The 24,028-nt window shown below is 37.9% G+C and overlaps 2 protein-coding genes across 2 annotated transcripts in view; one reads left to right on the forward strand and one right to left on the reverse strand.

The window, feature by feature from the left end:
• Positions 1 to 16,444, forward strand: part of mrps5 (mitochondrial ribosomal protein S5) — a 34,062-nt gene extending 17,618 nt beyond the window's left edge. Inside the window, exons 6-11 of the mRNA XM_056235111.1 lie at positions 11,645 to 11,735; positions 12,403 to 12,449; positions 12,724 to 12,781; positions 13,542 to 13,604; positions 14,932 to 15,068; positions 15,931 to 16,444. Coding sequence (XP_056091086.1) covers positions 11,645 to 11,735; positions 12,403 to 12,449; positions 12,724 to 12,781; positions 13,542 to 13,604; positions 14,932 to 15,068; positions 15,931 to 16,155 — 621 coding nt within the window. The 3' untranslated portion in view covers positions 16,156 to 16,444. The remainder of the gene's footprint in view (positions 1 to 11,644; positions 11,736 to 12,402; positions 12,450 to 12,723; positions 12,782 to 13,541; positions 13,605 to 14,931; positions 15,069 to 15,930) is intronic.
• A 295-nt stretch (positions 16,445 to 16,739) lies between these two features.
• malb (mal, T cell differentiation protein b) lies at positions 16,740 to 23,105 on the reverse strand. Its single transcript, XM_056235117.1, has 4 exons — positions 22,918 to 23,105; positions 18,437 to 18,604; positions 17,982 to 18,119; positions 16,740 to 17,226 (listed from the first exon to the last, which is right to left on the reverse strand). The coding sequence occupies exons 1-4, from the start codon at positions 23,005 to 23,007 to the stop codon at positions 17,152 to 17,154; spliced, it is 471 nt and encodes a 156-aa protein (XP_056091092.1). The 5' UTR covers positions 23,008 to 23,105; the 3' UTR covers positions 16,740 to 17,151.
• Between the last annotated feature and the right edge of the window lie 923 nt (positions 23,106 to 24,028).

Here is a 24,028-nt window from a genome sequence, read left to right on the forward strand (position 1 = left end):
GAGAGAGGGAAGAGAGCCATAGTGCTCTAGAGCGGATGAAACATGGGCAAGACTGAGAGAGCGAGACAGACAGAGGAGGGCAAGAGAAATGGCTGATAGTTAAAGGATAGTGATAAAAAGATAGAATGGTTATGAAGATAAATTAAAGCAAGAGGAAGAATTTTACAGTTTTAGGCTCCCATATGCAGTCCATCATCTCATTCCCCTTTACCGCATCTTACACACCATTTCACAGTCACACTTAACATTGTCAAGTTAATTACATTGTTATTGTCATACTACTCTTAAGATACATTTTACACCTTAAAATTGACTGTCTAATGCATTAAAAAACCTAACAAACAACCAATTTTAGATGTAGCAAGGCCAAGGAATCTGCAAATAATGCAATGCGTTTTAACTTTCGTTACTATATTTATGAAAACATATAATTAATTACAATGTTATAAAGTACTTTTTTAATTCATTAAACAATATAATAAATGTTACTATAAGAAATATTACTCACTGTAAAATGTTTTTTTTTTTAAAGAAAAGTAATATAACGGTAAAGTAACATTTTACAACTGTAAGATAAAAATACTAATTTATTTCTGTTTTCACTTCTTTATTTTCAAATGTTAAATCATAGAGCTCTTGTTTAGGCAGAATACTTGGTTGGAGCATGTTGTATTCCCAAATGCGGTTGTAAGCGATCCAAACTCAGAACATGCAGAGATGGGGTTTGTGTAGGGCAGCATTTACTGTGAACTGAGACACTCTACAACAGTGAGAACACCTGATGTACTGTAAAAGAACACAGTCACACTTCAATTTGAGACATGCATTGCAATATGGCTTTTATTCATTTTTGGTAGATATATGGAATTTATTATGTAGTCCTACTTTACACTGTAGTCAATTTTGTATTGTGAATATTTTACACTTGTGGTTCATAACTTGTTTGGCCATGGGACCCGCATTTTCCCATGGTCATTAAGCCATGTTTTTTAGGATTTTGAACCAAGAAAATGTATTTATTAAAAAAATGGTTCACACACAAGTACCGTCCGACTTTACTTAAAGGGGTCATATAATGCCATTTTTGTACAAGCTAATATGATTCTTTAGGGTCTAAATTAAAAGTTTGTAATATACTTTAATTAAAAATTCTCATTAGTATTGTAAGAAAACAGCTCTGTTTTCAGCATGCCGTTTCAGTGTATATGACTTTAAATGATAATGAGCTTTGCTGACTCCGCCCCTCTGTTCTGCGCATACACCGTTTGTAACACAATAACACAATAACCACGCGTTGTTCATTATAAACGTGGGATTATGAATTATATTGAGAACGTTGTACATAGAAAACATGCCGTAATGTACCCTGAGTGTAAACCGACGCATTCATCGTGAAGCGTGCAGCTGGCGATTTGCAAAGATTATATAAATATTAATATAAAGATTAATAAAACGTTACACTCACTTTAGTTCTTCTGAAGGTTCAGCAGGAAGACGAATAGGTTCCGATCCTTTATTCAGGTGCAGCTTCTCAGCAAAACCAGCTTTACACTGATCCTCGTTTATAAAGCAGTCCACTGAGAAATGATTCGCGCAAACATGAGAGCATTGACGTTGATCGTGGGGAATATTCCCTTCGAAAACAAACTCTGCCACTGCGTCTTCAGCGGTTCGGATTTAGGAACATTAAAATGACTGCTGTGTTCGTTATTGCACCAAAGAACAGAACACCACAATCGCTTAGACGCCATTCTGCTCATAGACAGTGCTCCAGCCAGGCCCGCATTAACCTGCCGTTAGGCCCTGGGGCTGAGAGGTTTTGTAGGCCCACAATAAAAAAAAAAAGTCTAATGATCACGTTTGTCTATATAACAAAAGCAGAAATAAGTTTCTCTCGGGGAGCTATAGCCTAACGAAAACAGTATTCCATAAAAAAATCCACAACAACAGCAATGTAAAACCTCCACAGCACAGGCTATACTGGAAAGCAGTAAATAGTCTAGTTTTAGTTGACGAAATACAATAAGATTTTAGTCGACTAAATTTACAGTAGATTTAGTCGACTAAAATCGAATGGGTTTAGTGAAATTCGAATGCATTAATTTAGAATTTCTCAATTTCCAAACCCATTATATATTCCCGTAGAAAACATCTATTAACCTTAATATGAATAATTTTTAAAGTTTGAACATGCAATACTGTACAGACACAGATTTAGCACGGTGACATAACATTTCTTAAAATTAAATAAAAACACTAAAGTAGAACAGTCTTTTTTTTCTTCAATTAATGATTATGCAGTCTTTAACTTACATACATCATTCTTTATTCTTTCAAGCGGACATATTTATTTGTATAATTTAAGTATAATTAATCCATATTAAAGCTATTAAAGAGCAGTGAATGCTTTTCTCTTTTTATTTTGTTGTTTGATTAATATTAAGTGCACAGACGGCATTAGGTTTATTACGCACTGTCACTTTAAGACCGAGTGCGCAGATCCAATTACACTGATGCACATCCGATATTCTCACAACTGTACATTCTGTAAAGACATAACCGACTGTGCTTACGTGAATACTCTCTAAAACGGACATTTAGACATAATGTTGTGTGTATTTGTCCATTCAGATGCGAAAGAGAGCTCAATTCAGTCTGTCTGTCTATAGGCTATGTGCAGGCCAGGGCTGCACGCTTCGGGTCGGGACCGTATCGTCTCGTTTTCGTCTGTGAAAAAATTTGGTTGACGAAAACAATTACGCAAATTATTCGTCAACGAAATTAACACTGTCCGCCTGTTTGCTTGTCCTCTCCACTGTTCATCGATCGGTGCTCCGCTTAATGAGCTCGACTCACCTTCATTTGCAGGTTTAAAAAATCCTGTTAGCTTTGGAATCTTTTTTAACAATTCCTTCTCACTGTTTTCTTTCTGTTGCGATATTTTTTGTTCATGAGCACCACTCTCAAACTTTTTCTTCCTCAACATTTTGATAGCTATCATCAGCCTCTGTGACTAGCATAAGATGACGCAACTGTTTCTCTACATTCTGATAGGCTGTCATATCATGCTTCCCACGTGGGTCACTTGTAAATTGGATCAATCAGCAGCCAAAAACATGAATATCAAGTGATTGACAGAAAATTCGACAAATTACAAAACAATGTGATTTTTTTTGGCTTATGATAGGCCCCTTGTCTTCATAGGCCCTGGGGCTTCAGCCCCAGTAAGCCCGTGCATTAATGCGGGCCTGGCTCCAGCATATCAACAATGACCGCGCCGATCCGCGCAGACTATGATTGACAGGACGAGCGAGGGCGGGTCTGTGTTGAAACTCCTGTGCTGACTCCTGTCAATCAACAATCGTGGGAGGGGCGTCCGTTTTATTGACGTCACAAAAACGAACGGCTCAATTTGAGGCAGGGGAAAACATATAAGGAGATTTAAACTAAAACACTGGATGGATTTTTATCATTATATGATGGTTGTGTACAGACACTGCCAACACACATTTCAGTACAATCAACTTGTAAAAGTGCATGTACCATTATATGACCCCTTTAACATTCACATAAATTGTAAGAATATCACTAACACTGATGAATAAACAGTGTTTTAAGGTAAGGCTATTAAATAGCAGTTATATGAGTTATATGAGCTATTAAATAGCAATTTGAGTTTCTTTCTTCTGTTGAACACAAAAGAAGATATTTTAAAGAATATTGGTAATCAAACAGTTGATGGTAGCCATTGACTTCCATAGTAGGAAAAAAATGCTTTGGGAGTCAATGGCTACCCATTGAAGAAAAAAAACTCATACAGGTTTGGAACAACATGAGGGAAGGTTACGGAAACTACAGTTGTCTTTGTAAATACACAATACTAACAAGAACTGTTAATAAAACATATGGACGCTGATCCTGATGAATAGAATAAACATCATACCTGCATGCAAATCCTAGTTTATTGGTACTTTTTGATAATTTCATGACTCTCTAATGGACAACGTAACTATAATGTTGCATTCACGTAATTTAACCGCAAAAAAAGCATTAATTGTGAACTGGCCCTATACAAGTTAAGAAAATATTGTTAGAATGATTTCCATTACACGAGAGTAGATGTTTAAACTTAATGCTGATTTGTACTCGGCTTTCGCCAAGATAAGCAAAACTAAGACGTAGCTTTACAGTAAACTATGCTTCTCCATCTATTTACGCTTCTTTCCATATGGTGGTGTGACTCCCCTTCTGTCCGGCGTTAACGGCTGCAGTGTACTTGGCGCGTCAGCACATGCGACGGCTGCAACTACAGGACCAGCACGACAACCGTCTGGATTGAGCCGAGTAGGGGACATCTCTAGGGTCTTCAAGTGGGCACCTTCCGTCCTCAGTGTTTCGTCGACTAGTCCACGACACCTCAAGAGGGCTCGACAGTGACTTTGGCGTCCCAGAGTCACCCCCCTCCGTCCCCCACTCAACTCAGTCCAGCTTACTGACCTCTACATCCCTCCTGCTGCTGAGACCTAACCACAATCTCACAATCTCTCCGCAACCCGACCATACGCGCCAACCCGTTTGATTAAGGCTGTCGAGCCCCACTGGTGCGTTAATATGCACTTTCAGTGGACAACGGTTCCGTATGGCATACCACCTACCGCAAAACACAATATCTGCCCAACCACCCGTCATTCACGCAATATCCACAGGATCGTATACAAATAAACCAACAGACTGTTCAAGTTTTCAAGAATTCTACGAAACCGTAGCGTGGCGGCCTGCACACAGCCAGCTAGAATCTTTCCGTCTCAACCACAGCCAGTTAATGCTCCTTTCTGCTGCTTCAGATAAGTTCTTTACTGTGTGACGCAACTCTTGGCCGCTGAATCCGATGTCTCTGAGGAACCGGGTTGTAGAGTGTGCCACAAAACCTCGGCAACCCACTTCCACTGGATAAACCTGGACTCTCCATCCTCGCTGTTCTGCTTCAGTGGCCAGATGAGCATACCGCAGTTTCTTCCTCTCAAATGCCTCATCTACCGCATCCTCCCATGGCACTGTTAACTCTATCAGTTGAACAATGCGTGCTGATCCAGACCACAAAACAATATCTGGTCGTAGGTTAGTGGTGGCAATCTCAGGTGGAAAAATAAGCCGTTGATCAAGATCAGCCAGCATCTTCCAGTCCCTAGCAGCTTCCAGTTGTCCTGGGCGAGAATTGGTGTTAACACCTTTTCTTGGTGGTTGCTCGCCTGGGCGGAGGAATATTGTCTTCTGCGTGTAATGTTTTGCTAGAACAGGTGGCAACTTATTGGTCATGTTACGCTTGCCTTCTAATGCTAAAGCCAAACATCGCAGTACTTGGTCATGGCGCCAAGTAAACCGACCTTGGCTAAGAGCCACCTTACATCCTGTCAAAATGTGCCTTAATGTGGCAGGTGATGAACACAAAGGACAAGATGGATCCTCTCCTACCCAGAGGTTTAGGTTCTGCGGTGATGGGAGAACATCATATGTTGACCTAATAAGGAAACTGATCATACTCTCTTCCATTGACCAAAGGTCTTGCCAGCCCATCTTACGTTGTTCCACACTCTCCCATCTCATCCACTCTCCCTGCTTGGCCTGGGAAATGGCCTTTATACACCTCATCCTCTCCTCCTGCTTACGCACCTCGTTGACTACCAGCTTCCTCCTTTGAGCTGGGCCTGCCTTGTGCCATTTAGGAGGAGCTAAACTGAGCCCAAAACCCCCTCTTCCATGCTGTACCTGTCCCACGATATCCCCAATTTGAAGGGCACCCTTTGCCTCTACTACAGATTTCTTTGCTGACCACTTTCTACCAGTTTTTACACCTATAATGAATAATGACACTGTCCATAATAACTCTAAAATAATAATAAAAACATAATAAAGACTCTAGCGCATCGGTCAAAAACCGATGTCCTTCTAGCAGGTTTACATAGAAAAATACACTGTAAAACTAGCGCAGTGGAATGGAAAAGTGTGTTCTGTCTGACAGAAGAGCAAAGTCTTTTAAAGGTGCTCTATGTAACTTTTCTACTAAAATGAATCCTTTTTTTATTGCCTGTGTGTGAAGGGGTTGTAATCACACATTAAAATTATCCACTTGTCGAGTTTTGCTATTACCTCTGAAGGCCAGTATTCCTATTTCTATGTGAAGTCTCTGGGTCGGATTTACCGCGAAATCCAACGGATGTGACATAGATGCGCGCTCCCGAGCCTCTCTCCTTATATACAGTCTATTGTAGACGGTCAGGGAGTTACATCCGGTTAAAGGCGCACGTTTTTCGGCTTATATCTCAGTCAATCTTTGATCAATATTCCCAAGACTCTAATCGTTCGTAGTGCTGGACGGGGTCTTCGAACGAGCCCACCCCCGAGGTCCAACTCGCCCGGCTCCCCGAGTTATAGCCGTTCGAAAACGGGGGTCCCAGCGAACGGCGATCCGGTAGGGGGCATCCCCGAGGCCCGCCACTCCAGCGTTCAGGCAAGGGTTCCCCTGGGACCTCCTCCCCCGAATTTGAGCTATCTGGGTCTTTGCGTTCCAGAGATACGAGCGATTTTCTTCTGAGATCGTGACGTCACTGGCGTCCGCAATTTTGCAGCGCGCCCGATGGTTTTCTGCTAATATCTCTGCGAAAACACCACCAAAAACTATGGAACTTATATGGTTCTTTTCAGCTCGACTAGATGGTCCCAACGAGCTCGGTGCTCGCCGAATCCGTCTAGTATTCGCCGAGATATTTGCGTAATAGACGGTATTGTCTATGAGTTCGAGCACGAGCGCTCTTGTAAAATTTGGTTGCAATCTGAAACATCACCACTAGAGGCCGCTAAAAGTTACATAGAGCACCTTTAAGAAGAGGCAACAGCTTTCATGCTTTCACTTCTTTCACTTCTTTCAAAATATAAGTCTTGCAGAAAAAAAAAACATTTGTTGTTTCTTTGACTACACTCCATGAGCCACTCAAAACCCACTTTTGGGTTGACCCACTGATTGAAACACTTCTTTACGCTGTAGCCAAGGTTGCATTGTCTACATATTTTACACTGGTCAAGATTACTTTCTAGACATACTTTACACAATATGCCCAGTTCCATACATGCATCATTTCATTACACAAACAGACAATTTCTCACCAATGTGGTTTACATTGTGCTATGCTCTGTAATGGATTTTCTCCTCTCAAACCTAACTATTTTAGATTTGTTTCCCTAAAACTAACTATACTAGCATAACTTATACGCTAGCGCGTCTATATATTTTGACTTTAGCTACGATAACCCTTCAGCGTGTCTCCAGACAACTACAGCTTTTTGTTCTTAACTATACTCCGACATGTCTCCAGACGACTACTGCCGAGTCTAAATCCTTTACTCCAGCGTGTCTCCAGACGACTACTGCCGAATCTAAATCCTATACTCCAGCGTGTCTCCAGACGACTACTGCTGAGACGATAATTCTAACTTACTTGTTATTTTTCTGCGCAGCTTAAATGACAGACAGACTTGAGTAATTGTCCTTTAAATGTTCTTTATCACAGCCGGGAGTCTTGAGCAGTTCTCAGAGAATCTCCCGAAAAGAAGCAATAAGCATGGCCGGTGGATCTCAGACAAATCCCATTGAGAATCCCACCGTAAATACAAATAAAACAGTTTCTATAGAAAAGGAGTATGGGCGAAAATTACATGATGAATTATATCATTTCTCTACAATTTCATTGGTTCTTCATTACTTCATAATCACAAGGTTTCAAACCTAGATTGTTTCATTTCCCATATTTGTTATTTATACACACACACGCACACACTCAAAGTCAAAGTTTTCCATTGGTTTCGTACAGTACATTCTGTTCAAATGTTAGATGCTAAATAAGGTTAGATGTTAGTCTAACCTGGTTAGTTTAATATATATAGTTTAACATTTCCACGACAGCTCTCTTTAGCATGTATTAGAAGATACAAAATGAGCAATGTGACACCCAAATTTGCAACAATATAGGAAACAATTGGAAACTATTTCTAATTACAAATGGGATTTGAGAAGAGCTAGATTATATAATCTTGGTTTGCTTAGAGAGAGTGTCTGACATATCTTTGTTGTGAGGATGTAGTACATTTAATTTATAATGGATGATTAGCAAAGATAAGCACACTCAAAAAAAAAAAAAATTTATCCCTGAGCAGCATACAGAGATGGAGTGGTTGCATTTCATTAAAATTATAATTGCGGGTTAGGACAACGGTTGCAGTGATTGCATAATAACATGACCTAGACCAAGTACAGCTAATAAGCAGATGTGTACAGTTATGTGTCTATACAAACCTCTGTCATTATTTGGAACTGTTTGTGTTCGGGTTTTCCTTCAATGTTTTGCTTTTACTGAAGGTGGTGTGTATGTGTTTGTCTAAGCAGTCTGAACAGATGGTATGTGTTTCAGCATCACACTGACCAAATGCAGGTGGGAGTCTCCCCCACCCATCTCTCCCTCTCTTTTTAAGTAAACATTGTTCTTCTTTTTGTCCCATATCATCATTTTTGTTTAGTGCTTCCATTTGAATAGCACGGTTTGCCATTACTGAGACCTCGGTGATCTAGAAACCGAGCAAATGACTACAGTGGATCTTAGAGAGAGTGTCACCAATTATAATATCTAGCGATCTAAGTAAGTGTGAGATAATGAAGTAGTCACATGTATTTCATTGGATGCACAAATGCAGTGGTTCTCAACCTGGGAGTACCAGAGATGCAGATGGGGTTGTGGGTGATAGTTTACATGCTTGGATTCTAGAAATAACCCATTTATCGATATACCTTTTACTGGCTTGTATTGAGGTAAAAATACTGACTAAGTTGTAAAATTAGTTAATCTTAACAGTGTCCATGGATCATTTGGGGTCAGTATGATCTTAAGCCCTAAGCTTTTGAACAGTGTTGTATTCTTTCAGTTATGCACTTGTAATGAGATCCCAAAGTGTAGGTTTTAATTGTAAGAAGTTGGATTTCAAAAAGTGACCAAAAGGGTTAAGAAGAATCACTGATAAACAGGAAAAACAGCTGAACATGTGAAATTGAATGATACTGAAGATTTAGGACCACCCTTGGCAATCTTATGCATGTGTGCCACCATTGGCTGAAAATTGGTAACCATTGGCACAACATTTTTTAAAGGTCCCATGACATGGGGTTATTTTATTGTTTTATAATTTTTCCTGGGTTGCCCTTATAATGTTAGTATGTTTTTTTTAGATCAAAAATAGTCTTTAATTTAGAAATAAAAGGCATTTTTCCTAGCCTGATTTTAGCCTCTGATTTGAACGCTCTGTTTGAAGGGGCGTGTCTGCTGTGGGATTCAGTGTAACCGGCCACTGCTGTGATTGGCTGACATGCTTGCATATGAAATAGCTACGTATTACATGTGAAACTCTCTTGAATACTTTTACTACAGCTATTACACGTTTTTACTATTATAGCTATCGAGATGAACGAATCGTGAGAAGTTTAAGTATTTAGATCTATTCCCATCACATAAAATGTTGCCGTGATGAGCTTTGAGCAAGCAGATGACAGTCTGTTGATCGCGAGATAAAGATCTTATCATTGCAACGCAGTTTCTGCACTCTCTCTAATGCTTTCACCAATGCAAACACGATGATGTACAGTAAGAGCTTTGTTGTGCAGTGTAACGTGCGTCATTGATTTCATAACGAGTTGTCCAGATAAACTTGCGCTGTGTAGAAAGATTGTTCTTTGATTGCTTTCTGTACATAATTTGTTCACAATTTAAATAAGATTATTTTCATCCTACTAAAAGAAACGATGTGAAGTTGATCTTTTAGTCACTGGCTTGACTTACTGATGCATAAACAGTATTGGATGATTTTGAGAGAAAGATTACCTGTCTGAACTTGAACAATTAGGCTACACATCAGAAATTGTCTGTGAAATGTTTGGACCATACAAAACTTTGAGAAGTTGTGTCGGCGCATTTCCAGAGAAAATAAAATTAACCCATTGTTTCTTCAGAGGCTCGGATGAAGGAACTAAAAAATACTGTTGTGTTCATTTGTACATCCGAACACTGATCAACTGCCATGCTTCGCTCGTTTGCAAGCCATGATATCTCTCGAGGAAAAACTCAAATCTCAAAGCTATTTCTCTAGGAAAAACTCAAATCGCGCTCGCGCGTTCGTACTTCCTAGCTCATTTTCTCATGGGCGAGCCAAATTCTCTGGGCGGGCAAAGCAGAGAAAGGGGAGGTAACCTTTCCTCCTTATGACATCATAAGGAGGAGATTCAAGATCAGCCCTTCTGAGCTTTCATTTTCTCAAAGGCAGAGAAAGATAGCCAAAGCTCGGTTTACACCGATTGAAATTTCTAGCCACTGGGGGACCATATACAGGCTAGGGGAACTCATATTAATGTTAAAAAACCTCAGAAAGAGATAATTTCATGTCAGGGGACCTTTAACCATTGGCACAAGAGAGATTAATACTGTTTTTTTTATTTAGCTGTTTACTATATAGATGTTAAACTCCCTTGTGTTTGCATGCGGAACTACCTCTTGTAGTAATCCTTATCCTCACACAACCTTGTCTATTTAATTATGAACTGTATGAAAGCCAAATAATCCAAATGAACCATGCAGTGTGGATAAACCATGTAAACTGGCCTAGTGGGTTGATGTACTACTTGATGTAGCCTAGTTCTTTTGCTGTCAGAATAATACTTTATAATTAAAAAGAGGAGACTACTGCAACTAAGGTTTTAAAGCAAAGTTTTCTTGCTGAATATGACGAGTATGTATCGACACATATAATAATGAAACCAGATATGGCACTTCAAAAGATTGCTGACTGCTGGTTTAGGACATAATCAGCTATACAACTTTTGTGTTTGAGTTTTTTAAACGGTCTTAAATCCACCCTATAACTTCCTCTGAACATGTTTAGTTCTTGCCAGTGGGTGGCTTTTTCTTTTAGCACAAAGATCTCATCATATCAATAATACTCCTACAGCAAACCTTACATAACCGATTTCAGTAAGGAGCGGGAGCAAGAATGCTTTTATTCTGTATTACTTTATACTATACAATTACTCACACATCTACAGCCTAGAGTGTGTGTGTGAGACAACGACTGCAAATAATAATAATAAAAAAAAAAAAAATTTCAAGGTTTGCGTTCTCGAGCCACCAGGCACTGGTGTTGTGCGGATGAGCGGCCGGAACGCATTAAGGGTTTTCTGTTAGAACGGTGTCATGTTAGCGGCCCCTAAGTTAATAACTGATGATCTTTGCAACGGAAGTGAATCAATCAAAACTAACTTTAGCTGGACAATAACTTTTATTATAGAGCTGCTGTAAAGCCAAAACAATCTCTGTTACTTTAATTTCCTATTATCACTGTAAAGCTGCTTTGAAACAGTCCATATTGTTAAAAGCACTATATAAAGGAAGGTGACTTGACTTGCAGTATTTGAGATGTTTGAATGGAGCATATTAGCCTTTTCCAATAGGTTTGTACTGCCTCCTGCTGGTTGCTTTAAGGAAGTACACTTAACTGAAATCGAGCCCCTGCAGCTATTGGCCATCATATGTGATGTTTGTTATTTGATTGACAGGTGAAGAGTGTGTTTAATGTCACAGCCAAAGAGAGCAGGAAGAGATCCATCAGTGCTTTGGTCGCTGTGGGCAATGGAAATGGAGTCGCAGGTAAATCCGGACACGTGCACCTTTAATGATGATTCTCTAGGCTGAATTTCTTAATCTAGATTCAGGTCCTGTATACATTTGTTGTTGTTGGTTTCCGCATTTTTAGCAATAAATTCACTCATAAAAAAATAACACAGCAATCCATATCATAAAAATTATAAACAAAATATAAGATTAATAATATAATAATAATTTATAAATAAAACATTATTATTATTATTATTAAATAAATGTTATTAATAATAATTATTGTTATTATTAATATTATTTATATCACACAGTAAATGGCTTATAATCTGTTTTTACTATGTATTTTGCATATTGTTTTTTTCTGTTACTGCTAGTCTATATAGCAAGCTTGAACTTGGAAAGGTCCTTTACTATTAATTAATAATATAAACTATTGTTATAATATTATCAATAAATATTTACACCCTGCAATTTCTGTCCTTCATAAAGTGAGAAAGCCTTGTGTGTTCACAGCAGGTGTTCTTTGTTAAAGTAGCCTCAACTAGTTGTTCAGACAACTCACTGACTAGTCGGTTTTGAAAATATGCACTTTTGCACTTAAGTCTGGAGTATATGGAACAATGCAGTAGTTTAATATGAGGCTGGGAAAAATACAATGGCCATAATCAGTCTCGATGAGCTGTTTTGTTCTCTGCAGGGTTTGCACTGGGAAAAGCAGCAGACAAGAACACCGCACTTAGAAAAGTAAGCCACAAGTCACATGCATACATTATTTCACGCCCACCCAAAGTCACATAACGGACACTCATTGCAGGCACAATTCTCCTCTCAAACAACCTGAGGTTAAATGACTTGCTCAAGCGCACAATAATGACAGAACTGGGCTGTGAGCTCAAAAACTCCTCAGTTCCCATGGCACACTTAACAGATTTGAACCTTCAGCATTTCAGTGTTAGAGTTACCAAATCAGGTTACAGTGAAATCATCTTAACATTAAATACGCTGCTTTGTTTCACAGGCAAAGAACCGAGCCATGCATTATCTCTACTACATCGAGAGATACAACAACCATACCAGTGAGTCACACTCTACTCTGTGTGCGCGTGCTAGTGTTACACACGTGCGTCACTGTCTATCATATAACAAACAGACATTGTAAATCACTCCTGTATATGTGCAGTTTAAGACGATTCTAGTAAGGATGCTACTGTCGCAGCATTAATCATTTACATATGTAGCTTCCATGTTTTAATGTTTGTATTTTGAGAGACTCTTTTTGGGGGGTTGGTGATTTATATTGAATTCATAACACTTTCACATTGATTTTTCTGGCAAAATGAAATTAAGCAATGCCATTAATATTCAATTTTTACTGTTTTTTTATTTAGTTTTTTTTATCAGTTGTACATTAACGCAAAAAATGGTTACCTCATTTAAAAAAGAAAACTATTTTCGAAATAGTTCTATTTTCTATGTAATTTACTAAAATTACAATGCATTTATTTATATTTTTATTTCAAATAAATGCTGTTCTTTTGAGATCCTGAAATTTTATTTATCACAAAAATATCACGAAAACTTTTTTTCAGCATTAATAATAATAAATGTTTGTTAAGCACCAAATCAGCATATTAGAATGATTTCTGAACAATGTTACTGTTTTTACTGTATTTTTTAAATCAAATTTGGTGAGCATAAGACTTTTCAAAAGCATAAAAAACTAAACTTTTTAACAGAGGTTTATACTCGAGCGACAAAGTGTCATATGACTGAGTTTGTCATATGAATCCTCTTTCTATGTGTTGTCACTGTTTATCTTTTCATCCTTATGTGCAGTATATCATGACATGGAGTCAACGTTTAAAAGGACCACACTCAGAATGAAGAAACAGAACAAAGGTAACTCAAACACAATCATTCAGTTTGCATAAAAACAGAGCTTTGTGCCCAGTATGTTAGAGCTCATCCTGTATCTTTTGCAGTATGATTCTTTTCATGTAAGAGAATCTGTTTCCACATACATACATCACATTTCCAAGTCCAAAACTTTGTTTCATGTTTCTGTAGATTAAATAGGACTCTTTTACTTGCTATGAAGATCTAGTAGGATGCTACTGTGCCCACTTTGGATCAGATTTTGAGGGGAACGATCTCTGATTTTGTGGACTGTGTGCATCACTTGTGATGTCAGTCAGTACTGCATGTTAATGGTGCAAAAATGTCATTTCAAACTGTCAAGCAAATGTATCAGATTTCCCTTCATGTCTAGTCTGAGCCACAATGGATTTAATGATTTCAGACATCAGAGCTGAAATTATGATGTTCGTATTTGAAATGGAGTTCTGAGTTCAGCTCTGATGTGAAAGTCCACGTCTTACCTCTGACACTTAAGAAATGAAACCTGGCGGGAACTGTTATGATTGGACCTGGAACTCGCAGGGAACCTGATCTGCCACCTTTCCCATCTGTAGACTGTCTTGTAATGTGTGTTTAATATTGTTCTTGAACACAGCCGTGGGATCACACTTACTCTGGATGTCTGTTCTTTTACTTTCTCTCCTCCAGTGTTAATCTCACCCATGAAAATGTCAATTGACTAAGGATTTTTTGATTTCAAGATGAAACTAGATATGCAATGTGATGATAAACAATTTTAATGAAAATGTCAAGATAAAAAATAGCAAGGTATTAATAATGCACATGGTCTCTAATGTACTACCTAACCACATATAATGGTCTTAGTTAAAGGGATAGTACTCCCAAAAAATTTAATTCTACCATCAGGTCATTCCAAACCTGTTTGACAATTTTTTTCCTTTTGAATTTTTTTTTTGAAGAATGTTGGTAATCAAACAGTTTCGGTTACTGTTGACTTCCACTGTATGGACGAAAAAACAACGGATGTCAATAGAACCTGAAACTGTTTTGTTACCCACATTATTAAAAAGATCTTCTATTATGCTCCACAAAAGAACGAAAGGCATAGAGCGACATGAGGATGAGTAAATGATGACAGAATGTTCATTTTGGGTGAACTCTATCTTTAAATGTTATTTTTGTTGATTAAATTGTGCCATTTAAGTCTCAATAAAATTACCTGATATTAATGAACATGACAGTATTGACAAACTCTTGACTAAATTTTCTTTTCAAAAGTAAAAAACTAACTAAATAAAAGCATGTAAAAGATCTTTACCTTCTCCCGCTATTGTTTTCTCTCTATCAGGTTATGGTCTGCATTGTCATCGGGCAGTGATCACTCTCTGTAAACTGATTGGGATAGAGGATATGTACGCAAAAGTAGACGGTTCGGTCAACCTCCTCAACATCACCAGGGCTCTCTTCCATGGCCTGGCCAATCAGGTGAGAGATATTAACAGTACCATAACCTATAAGATCAGGCTTTGTACACATCTCAGTGGATTGTTTAATATAGTGACCATGATTTTGCCAAGTATGGTGTGTCCCTGCATCAACATTTTTGGTAGACTATTTACTGACTATTTGCTTAAAATATAGCAATGTTTACTTGTTGAAAAATACTTGCCATTGTTGTAATTTTGATGATAATATTTAACTGGTTTAAATAAGTATCTAGTATTATCAAGATTACTGAGATTTAACTGGTATATGTAAATATTGACTAATGAAATTTTGGCATCGTGATAAACCTACCCCTAACCCAACTATTAATTACCTAAAGTCATAAAGATATTATGGGTCATTAACAATGTTGTTTAAGCCCCTACTCCATTCTTTACTCTCACACTAAAATCAGATTGATGGTTGATGGGAATGTTGTTCCAGGAACACGTGGTGGCGCCAGTCATGTATTTCATAGTGTGTAAGCTGTCACAACAAGATTTTATTGTGGATGATTTATTGTGTAATCTGAAATGCTACTTCAAATGTGCAAGCAAAGCAAAAAAGGGCTAGTATACTTTCTCTCCAGTGATCCAGTTGTTGTTGTTTTTACTCAAATGATGTTCACCTGCAGCATTTGTGCTGTTTGATAACCCTTTTTTAAAGTAACGGAAAGAGTTCAGGCGAAATCCATTTAATTCCGGTCATCACTGCAATCCCGAGTCCTCTCTCATTGGATCCCAGAAGAAGTGGGAATTGTGCCAAGAGAGAGAGAGATCACTAGTACAGACTAATCCATTGTTCACTAGGACCTTAAGTATGCATGATCACAGGAAACTAAGGACACTCTGTCCCTCTACAGGAGACTCATCAGAATCTATCTGATAAAAAGCAGCTGAATGTGGTGGAGTTCAGGGCCGAACAGGGCCCTCTGCCCATCGTGGTGGCGCGACCGCAGCTCGGCGCCCGTAAGGAACCTGAAGCCGAGGACGATGTGCCTAACCCACGTCTGCACTGGGCTGATGTGAAGGCAGCACAGGGTGTTAAGAGATCAGTGTGGGCAGGGGTTAAAAGGACCATCTGGTGATCTGAACAGGGATGTCCAGCTAAAACGCACTGCAGGCCGACTCTCTAGTACCGAACTGACAACCGTTTGCTGGGAAGAGTGTTGGGGCATGTCACATGTGCTTGGATTGGAACCATGCTGCTAAACTACCATTTCACCAAACAGTAAAAGTCCAGAAGTAGCCCCAGAAATGTGTTGATGTGTCCATACACATGAACGAGGAGCGTGGAAGTGAATGCAGACTTTGTTCTCACTTACCTACACATGGCTAAAAACTGTAAATGCACCAATAAATCTACATTAAAACCCCTTTACATGTCAGCTTTTGTTTCTCTTGTATAAAAAGCTTACCAGCTGGATGTGGGACTTTCCCTACATTACTAGAAAGTTTAGACACTTGAATGTTACTCTCAAAAGCTGGTCTCACATCATGCAAGCTTTTTAAAAAAAAAACTAAATAAATTACACTTTACAAAATGCATTCAACATAAGAAAATATTAAGACCGTGTGACTGACTTAATGTGCCTGTATCAAAATGCATTATTTATATAGTCATATTTACAGGCCAAACATTATCAGCCTCAGGAATTAATTACACTGGGAATTATGTCTAGTTCATATTCTTTTATTAAAATATTATGTTGTTCATAGTGTGTAGTAGCTAAATATACAAAAATGTATTTATCTGTTACAAAGATACAAGAAGTATACAAAAAAACCCTCATGTTGTTTCTTCATCTGCATCTACACAGGGAGTCATCATACTAGTACAGATACCATTTTAAAAAGTTTCCCTTCTACCAAATATAAGAAAGCATCATCATTACAGAAGCAATAAGGTCAGAATAATCTATGAAAAGTGTAAATGGGATTATTCCATCATGATTGCTGTGGTTTTTGAGTAGAGGGTGCCGAGTCAGGACTGACCCCTGAGATTCATCTCTCTCGGCCCCCAGTAGTTTTACAATGTTTTTCAATTTATGTCATAATGATTTCCTTTTGATCAGATTCTTTGATTAGAAGGATTTCCACCGCAAAGCAGAAAGGATGCAGTGGATGAAGTAAAGCAATGTGGCAATATAAGAGAACACCTGAAGGAGAGAGGGGAAAAATTCAGTCAAACATTTAAACGGCTTTAAAAATCATTTTAAAAATTAACATTAATTTTTGGATTTGCTAAAGATCACCTTTAACGGTGTTTATAAATGATTAGTGTTCCCTCATCCTCTCCTCCCTTACCTGTAACCTTCCCTCGTGGGTCAAAATGACCCGAAGCCCGATTTTCTTTTTATTTTATATATATATATATATATCACTTATTATAACACTTATATCACTTAATTTGATATTTGTTCTATTTTTTAATGCTTTTTTTTTGGAGATTTTACTATTTACTATGTTAATTTACTATGCAAAAAATTTTTATAACAACTTGTCAAAGAGACTTGTCAAAAAGTCTCACACTGGGTGTCTCTGCTGATTTTTTTTTTACAATTATTTTATGACTCTTGCCACTAGATGGCCTTATAGCTCTATATAGAGCACATAAACTGTTCCCCCTAAAGTCAGTTTGCTTCAGTTGTTTCTTCAGTATGCAATTCAGGTATACCGGTATTTTTAAACATTAAATCATTTTTAGTAAAGTTTTGTTCTGCATTGTAAATGTGTTCAAATCTAACCATTTCATATCTGTGTGCAGTCTGCATTGTGACTGATTGATAAAAAAAAAAAAAAACATTATTGCCCCCGTTATATGAAAATGGGGGAAATGAGCATGAAAAAAAAAAAAACTATTCACCGTCAACATACATCAACATATAACAAAGTGTGTGTATTTTGTGCTTACCACAGCTGCAATGTCGGTTTGATAGTACTTATTATAGGGAGAGACTGCTGCTGCAAATTTCATGTTGATGGTCACATAAGCCAGGCTCACTGAGGCGCTCAGATAGAACGTAACAGCAATAAGGTGATAAATAAAATCCTGCACACAGAATACATCATCAAAGCCAGTTCGCCAAAATAAAATTGTTTCGGTTTAAATAAAAAGTCTACTATTAATACAATTATATATTGTAATATATTATAAGTCATTTTTGTGGGTTAGATATAGAAATAGATCCTTGAAATGATTGCAGATTACCACTTTTTTTTTCAGTGTATGTTTTATTGTGTAACTGTGTAGGTATGTGTATATTTTTAAGGCCCCCCTCTGGACACCACAATAAAAATGTCCTAGAGGCCCAAATGACACACATACACACACCCACAAACTCGCACTATAATCTGTTCTCTGCTCACCGCCGTAGCCCAGGCGCTGCTGTTTTTGTGCCCTCCACATGCGAAGATGACGAGCCAGAGGAAGGTCATCACAAAGCAGAAGACTGATACAAACATCACCCATCCCAGAGGGTTATTCGGAGTCACATATGTGGATGCCACCAGGATCCATACTAACCCTCCAAACACCTGTATGACAAACACACACACATGCAAATTCAGTATAGTAATTTGCGCATGCCCATAGTGCAACCAACCAGACTAGACCTTTGATTTAGATTAGCCGTTTAACACACTTATTCTTATTAACACACATTAATGATAAACTCACTCCACATAACTTGTCTATACACAACACAAACCCAGAGAGTCTCTAGAATAGACTGTAAAACAAAGTCTGTAAAAGACTGTCTAGTCTCACATAGGCTTTTGCGTTTGCGCACGAAGGTACCTCTTCGGACAGACTTCTGAGGCAGCGTAACGGTTTAATGATATACAGCAAAATAGAGCAAGCTTTATGACTACAATAGTAATTTCTCACTTGAAATTACATCGTAAGTGGAAAACGTTGATCAAAAATTTACATTTACACACAAAATGAAGACAGCCACAACATTCAGACGCCATCTTTATTTTTAAAGCTCAACTGTCACAGAATGGAAAGCACAGGATTGTGGGATATCAAAGGCAGCGAAGGATAGATCTATGCTGCCTTCAAAAATCAATCAAAATGAAGGTATCTCAGGAAACAGGAAGTGAAACAAACATTGCATTCGGACCATGAATCAGACGTGCCTCACGACCTTGGAATGCGTCCTCTGAAGGCAGCATTTACCAGTTTTCGGACGCAGCCATAGTCAGTGGAGCTGAGGGTGTGTCTCCATCAGTAATCCTAATGATCTGAGTGATCATTAGGTTTATATTCAGTGAGCATATCTACAATATATTGAGGTCCTAACCCATTGAATGATTTATATACCAGTAATAATACTTTAAAATCAATCCTAAATGTAACTGGGAGCAAGTGTAAAGACCCGAGGACTGGTGTGATATGTTCATATTTTCTGGTCCTGCTCAGAATCCTGGCAGCAGCGTTCTGTATGAGCTGCAACTGTCTTATGGTCTTTTTGGGAAGGCCAGTGAGGAGTCCATTACAATAATCCACCCTGCTGGTGATAAAAGCATGCACAAGTCTCTCTAAGTCTTGACTGGAACAAAGCATCTAATTCTTGCAATATTTTACAGTTGATAGTATGCTGATTTAGTTATTGCTTTGACATGACTACTGAAACTAAGGTCTGACTCTAGAGACACACCAAGATTCCTGACTTGATTTTTAGTTGTTAGACCCCTAGCGTCAAGGTATGCATTCACCTTGAGAACTTCATCTTTGTTTCCAAACGCAGTGACTTCAGTTTTGTCTTTGTTTAACTGAAGAAAGTTTTGGCACATCCAACTGTTTACTTCATCAATGCATTGGCACAGGTAGTCAATGGGGCTGTAGTCGTTAGGCTATAGGGCTAGAGCTGTGTGTCGTCTGCATGGTAAGCAATTTTGTTCTTTCTCATTATTTGGCTCATTGGGAGCATATACAGGTTGAACAGGAGTGGCGCAAGAATTGAGCCTACTATTAAGGTCCATATCGCCGTCTGTACGTATTGCTGTTAACATTTTCTCAGACATTCAATCTGATGCAATGAGACGTTGAGACCTGTTTTCAGAGGTGGACAAAATACACAACCTTACTTAAGTGAAAGTACACTACTGGTCAAATATTACTCCGTTACAAGTAAAAGTTGTAAAGGCTGATTTTTACTTAAGTAAAAGTACAGAAGTACTCGTTTTTAAAAGTACTTAAGTAAAAAAAAAAGTAAATGTCAATGCATTGTTTTATTATTGTTGCATTGTTGTATGTAATAGCCTACAGTATGGCAAGCTGTTTTAGCTTAAATTGTACCTAGTGATACTCGTCGTAATTGCATTTTTACTAGTAAGAATTCAATTAGAGAGCTCTACAATTCAATTCTTACTAGTAGCAGTTATTACTAGTAAGAACTACAATTGCAGAGCTCTCTAATTATATTTTTACTAGTAACAATTCCAATTAGAGAGCTCTACAAATTAATTTTTACTAGTCATATGTCTCCATTGACTTCCATTCATTTTTAATTACGGAGCTCTACAATTGAATTGTTACTAGTAAGAATGCAATTACAGAGCTCTCTAATTGAATTTTTACTAGCAAAAAAAAGACTTAAAGATATGTATAATTGCAGAGCTCTGTAATTGAATTAAAGAGCTCTGCAATTGCATTCTTACTAGTAGGCCTAACAACTGAATTAGAGAGCTCTCTAATTGGAATTCTTACTAGTAACAATTCAATTGTAGAGCTCCGTAATTAAAAATGAATGGACGTCAATGGAGACATATGACTAGTACAAATTAATTTGTAAAGCTGTCTAATTGGAATTGTTAGTAAGAATTGAATTAGAGAGCTCTGTAATTGTAATTCAAACTAGTAATAATTGAATTAGAGAGCTCTCTAATCTTAATTATGTTAAGAATTGAATTGTAGAGCTCTCTAATTGATTTCTTACTAGTAAAAATGCAATTACGACGAGTAACGCTGCATGGGAACAATTTCAGCTAAAACGGCTTGCCATAGTACCTAGTGCCTCTGAATATGCCTGCCTACCTACCCTCATATCAATATCAAATGTATTTCTAAAACACAGTTCCAGTGGGATTGAATGTGAGATTGAATAAGTGCTCTCAATAACGTCCACAATGGTTTCGGACACCCAAATGGCTGTTCCATCGGCTCAAATGCCCTATTTAAAGTTTTTTTGCTAGTATGAATATGTTAGCCTTACTGTCATCTATAAGCTAGTGTACTCCAAAACAATGACAAAATTCGCATTTTAGAAGACCAAACCCAACGTTGAAAAGGAAAATCAGAAAGATGTCAGAATCCAACGTCAGAATGTCAGAATCCAACGGAGATTAACGTAATTTACGTTAATCTCCAACATTGGACAGACGTTGCATTGTGGTTGAAAATGAAAATCGGTTCTGACGTCAACCCGACTTTCATTTACAACCAAAATGCAACCCCTGCAACCAAAATCAGCCCCTGACTGACGTTACTTTTTACTCAAGGACATTGACAGAAATGTAGTGGAGTAAAAAGTGGCGATATGTGTCTTTCAAATGTAGTTTGAAACTTCGAAGTTAAAGTAAAAAGTTTCCAGAAAAAATAATACGAGTTCAAGTAAAGTAGCTACAGATAGCTACTCAAAAAGTGTAGCCTACAGTAAGTAAATGTAGGCTACTTTGTTACTGTCCACCTCTGTTTTCCTGTTTATTCACGTGATGTTCGGCTTAAAGCCAGACAGCTCCTCTTAAATGTATTCTCATTTATTGCCCCGCGCTTAAATCATCATTTCATGTCCACGCATTTTATTATGTAGACTATTTGGTATTTTTTAATCTCTAAATAAAATAATAATTAGGCTATCCTACATTATGTTGTCTGACAGTGACAGGCTGACTGTGCATCATTGGTCCACGTATTTATGTTTACCATATCTAAAATGTGGTAAACTGTAACAGAGACTCAACACAAAGAAAATATGAAAAAGCACGCAAACTCACCGTCTCTGTTATCTCTGTCTCTTGCACATATCCTCCAAACAGACAGACTCATCTCGCCTTTCATTTGAGCTAGAATCTGATAGGCCTACATGACCTAAACTCACATTCATGCCCTTCAGCCTCAGACAAGAACCACAACCACAAAACAAACGCCCCTTTTTTAAACACCATTCTCTGATCCATCGTTACAGGTTAATTCAGGTGTATGGGTTCCGTAAGTGTAGCCTATTGTGTGTCCCTCATTAACCTCGGTGTCAAATGCTGCAGTTGTGGAGGTGCTGGGCTGAGACCTCATGTCACCAGAAACCCGCAGTCAATTACAGTTTGTAGTAAAACATATATACAAATAAAAAATAATTATAGAAATAGAATAGAATAAAATTCTAATAATTAAAATGTAATAATCGTAAAATAATTTTTATGTGAACTTCCCTTCTCCAACCGTTATCTCCTATTTAATATAAATAAGTGGAACCACCAATAGGCTACTTTAGTTTAACATATCAAATTTGACCTGGAACTGTAGGCTATAGCCTAAATATAGACATTTTTACCCCACAAACTAAATTAACTGAAGCCCTAAAAAATATGTAGGCCTATTTCTATTGCATTTTTTTTACACGTTTCGCTTTACTCTTACCTTCACTCAAATGTTAAAATAGTAAAAAATGCTTCTTTAAAAATAAGCATAAAAATAAATAGGTCAAATATAAAAATAAATAGCCTAGCTAACAAAATGATAGAAATATTCTGAAAGATTATTTTAATATTTACCCATATTCATCTGATATGCTATTTTACAATAACTGGATAAAAAAAAAAAAGCATTAAATGTTCCGTTCACGCACCAGTTCGGGCAGGTAGAGGATGTCCGGTGCGGTGGTGCAGATCCGGAGTCCGCTGGGAAGGCTCGACATCTGTTGCGTGACCGCTGCCATCGTCGCGCTCCCGCTATCCTTCAGAGGAATGAATGGAGTAACGAAGCCACGGGCGCGTCTTTTCAATGTCCACTGGAGACCTGAAAAACCTGCTCTGTGTGAACACACCCTAGGAGAGCGCAGACCTCTCCACTTTCACTGAGCGGGCTGTGATGTTGAGGAACGCGGGTTTCGTGTATGTGGGTGCAGTTTGGCAACGGGTTGAGTAATACTGAACTCAGGTCAATCAGCTGCGCAGGTGTTCGCAAATACACAGACACACTCGACTGTGGAAGGGAAGATGTTTACTTAGTGAATAGAGCCAAAAACAGAGTCAAAAACAGTTAATAATGTGGAAAAATTATTGCTGTATAAAAACAGTTATAAGGACAGATAAGGACAAGGAGTGTCCGCTTTCTTCAAGGGCATATAGTTTTCAACTATGTCGACATCATAACTTTAAATAAACATGTATAAAAATAGGGTGAGGTCCAGCATTAATCAGTTGGCCTACTGGGCGGAACACCACGATTCTTGATGCCCTTACGAAATATAGCGACATATGTTGACAAGATTCATGGTTTTCTAAAACATCCAGGTTGTAAAGTGTTTAAACAAAACACTTTATTTAAAAATCACTGGACAATATAAGAAGAAACGACAAGAAAGTGTTCATCCATGCAAGCAACGGCTTGCAAAGTCACCCTGATGATGGGATGTCATGTCCATGCGAGATGATCAACACACCTGGAAGAAGATGTGGACCAACTAATAATTTAAGTTGAGTAAGAATCCGTTTGTGTGATGATTTTGTTTGATTCTATCAAACTATGGGCTGAGTATAATGATATACTGTACATCTCACGATTTGATTAGTTGCTGATTTATTCAAAAATATTTCAGGTACATGTAAATCGAAAAGAGATAAATCTCTTTATATAGACTATAGGGACTCTCACTACTTACATTATTGTAAAAATAATAAATAATCTAGGGATAATTCTTGAATAAACTTGAGGGTTTTAAAATCCTAATGCAGAAA

The sequence above is a fragment of the Rhinichthys klamathensis genome, unplaced genomic scaffold, assembly GCF_029890125.1.
Source record: "Rhinichthys klamathensis goyatoka isolate OS25496 unplaced genomic scaffold, OSU_Roscu_1.1 h1tg000412l_1, whole genome shotgun sequence".
In the NCBI taxonomy this organism is placed as follows: Eukaryota; Metazoa; Chordata; class Actinopteri; order Cypriniformes; family Leuciscidae; genus Rhinichthys; species Rhinichthys klamathensis.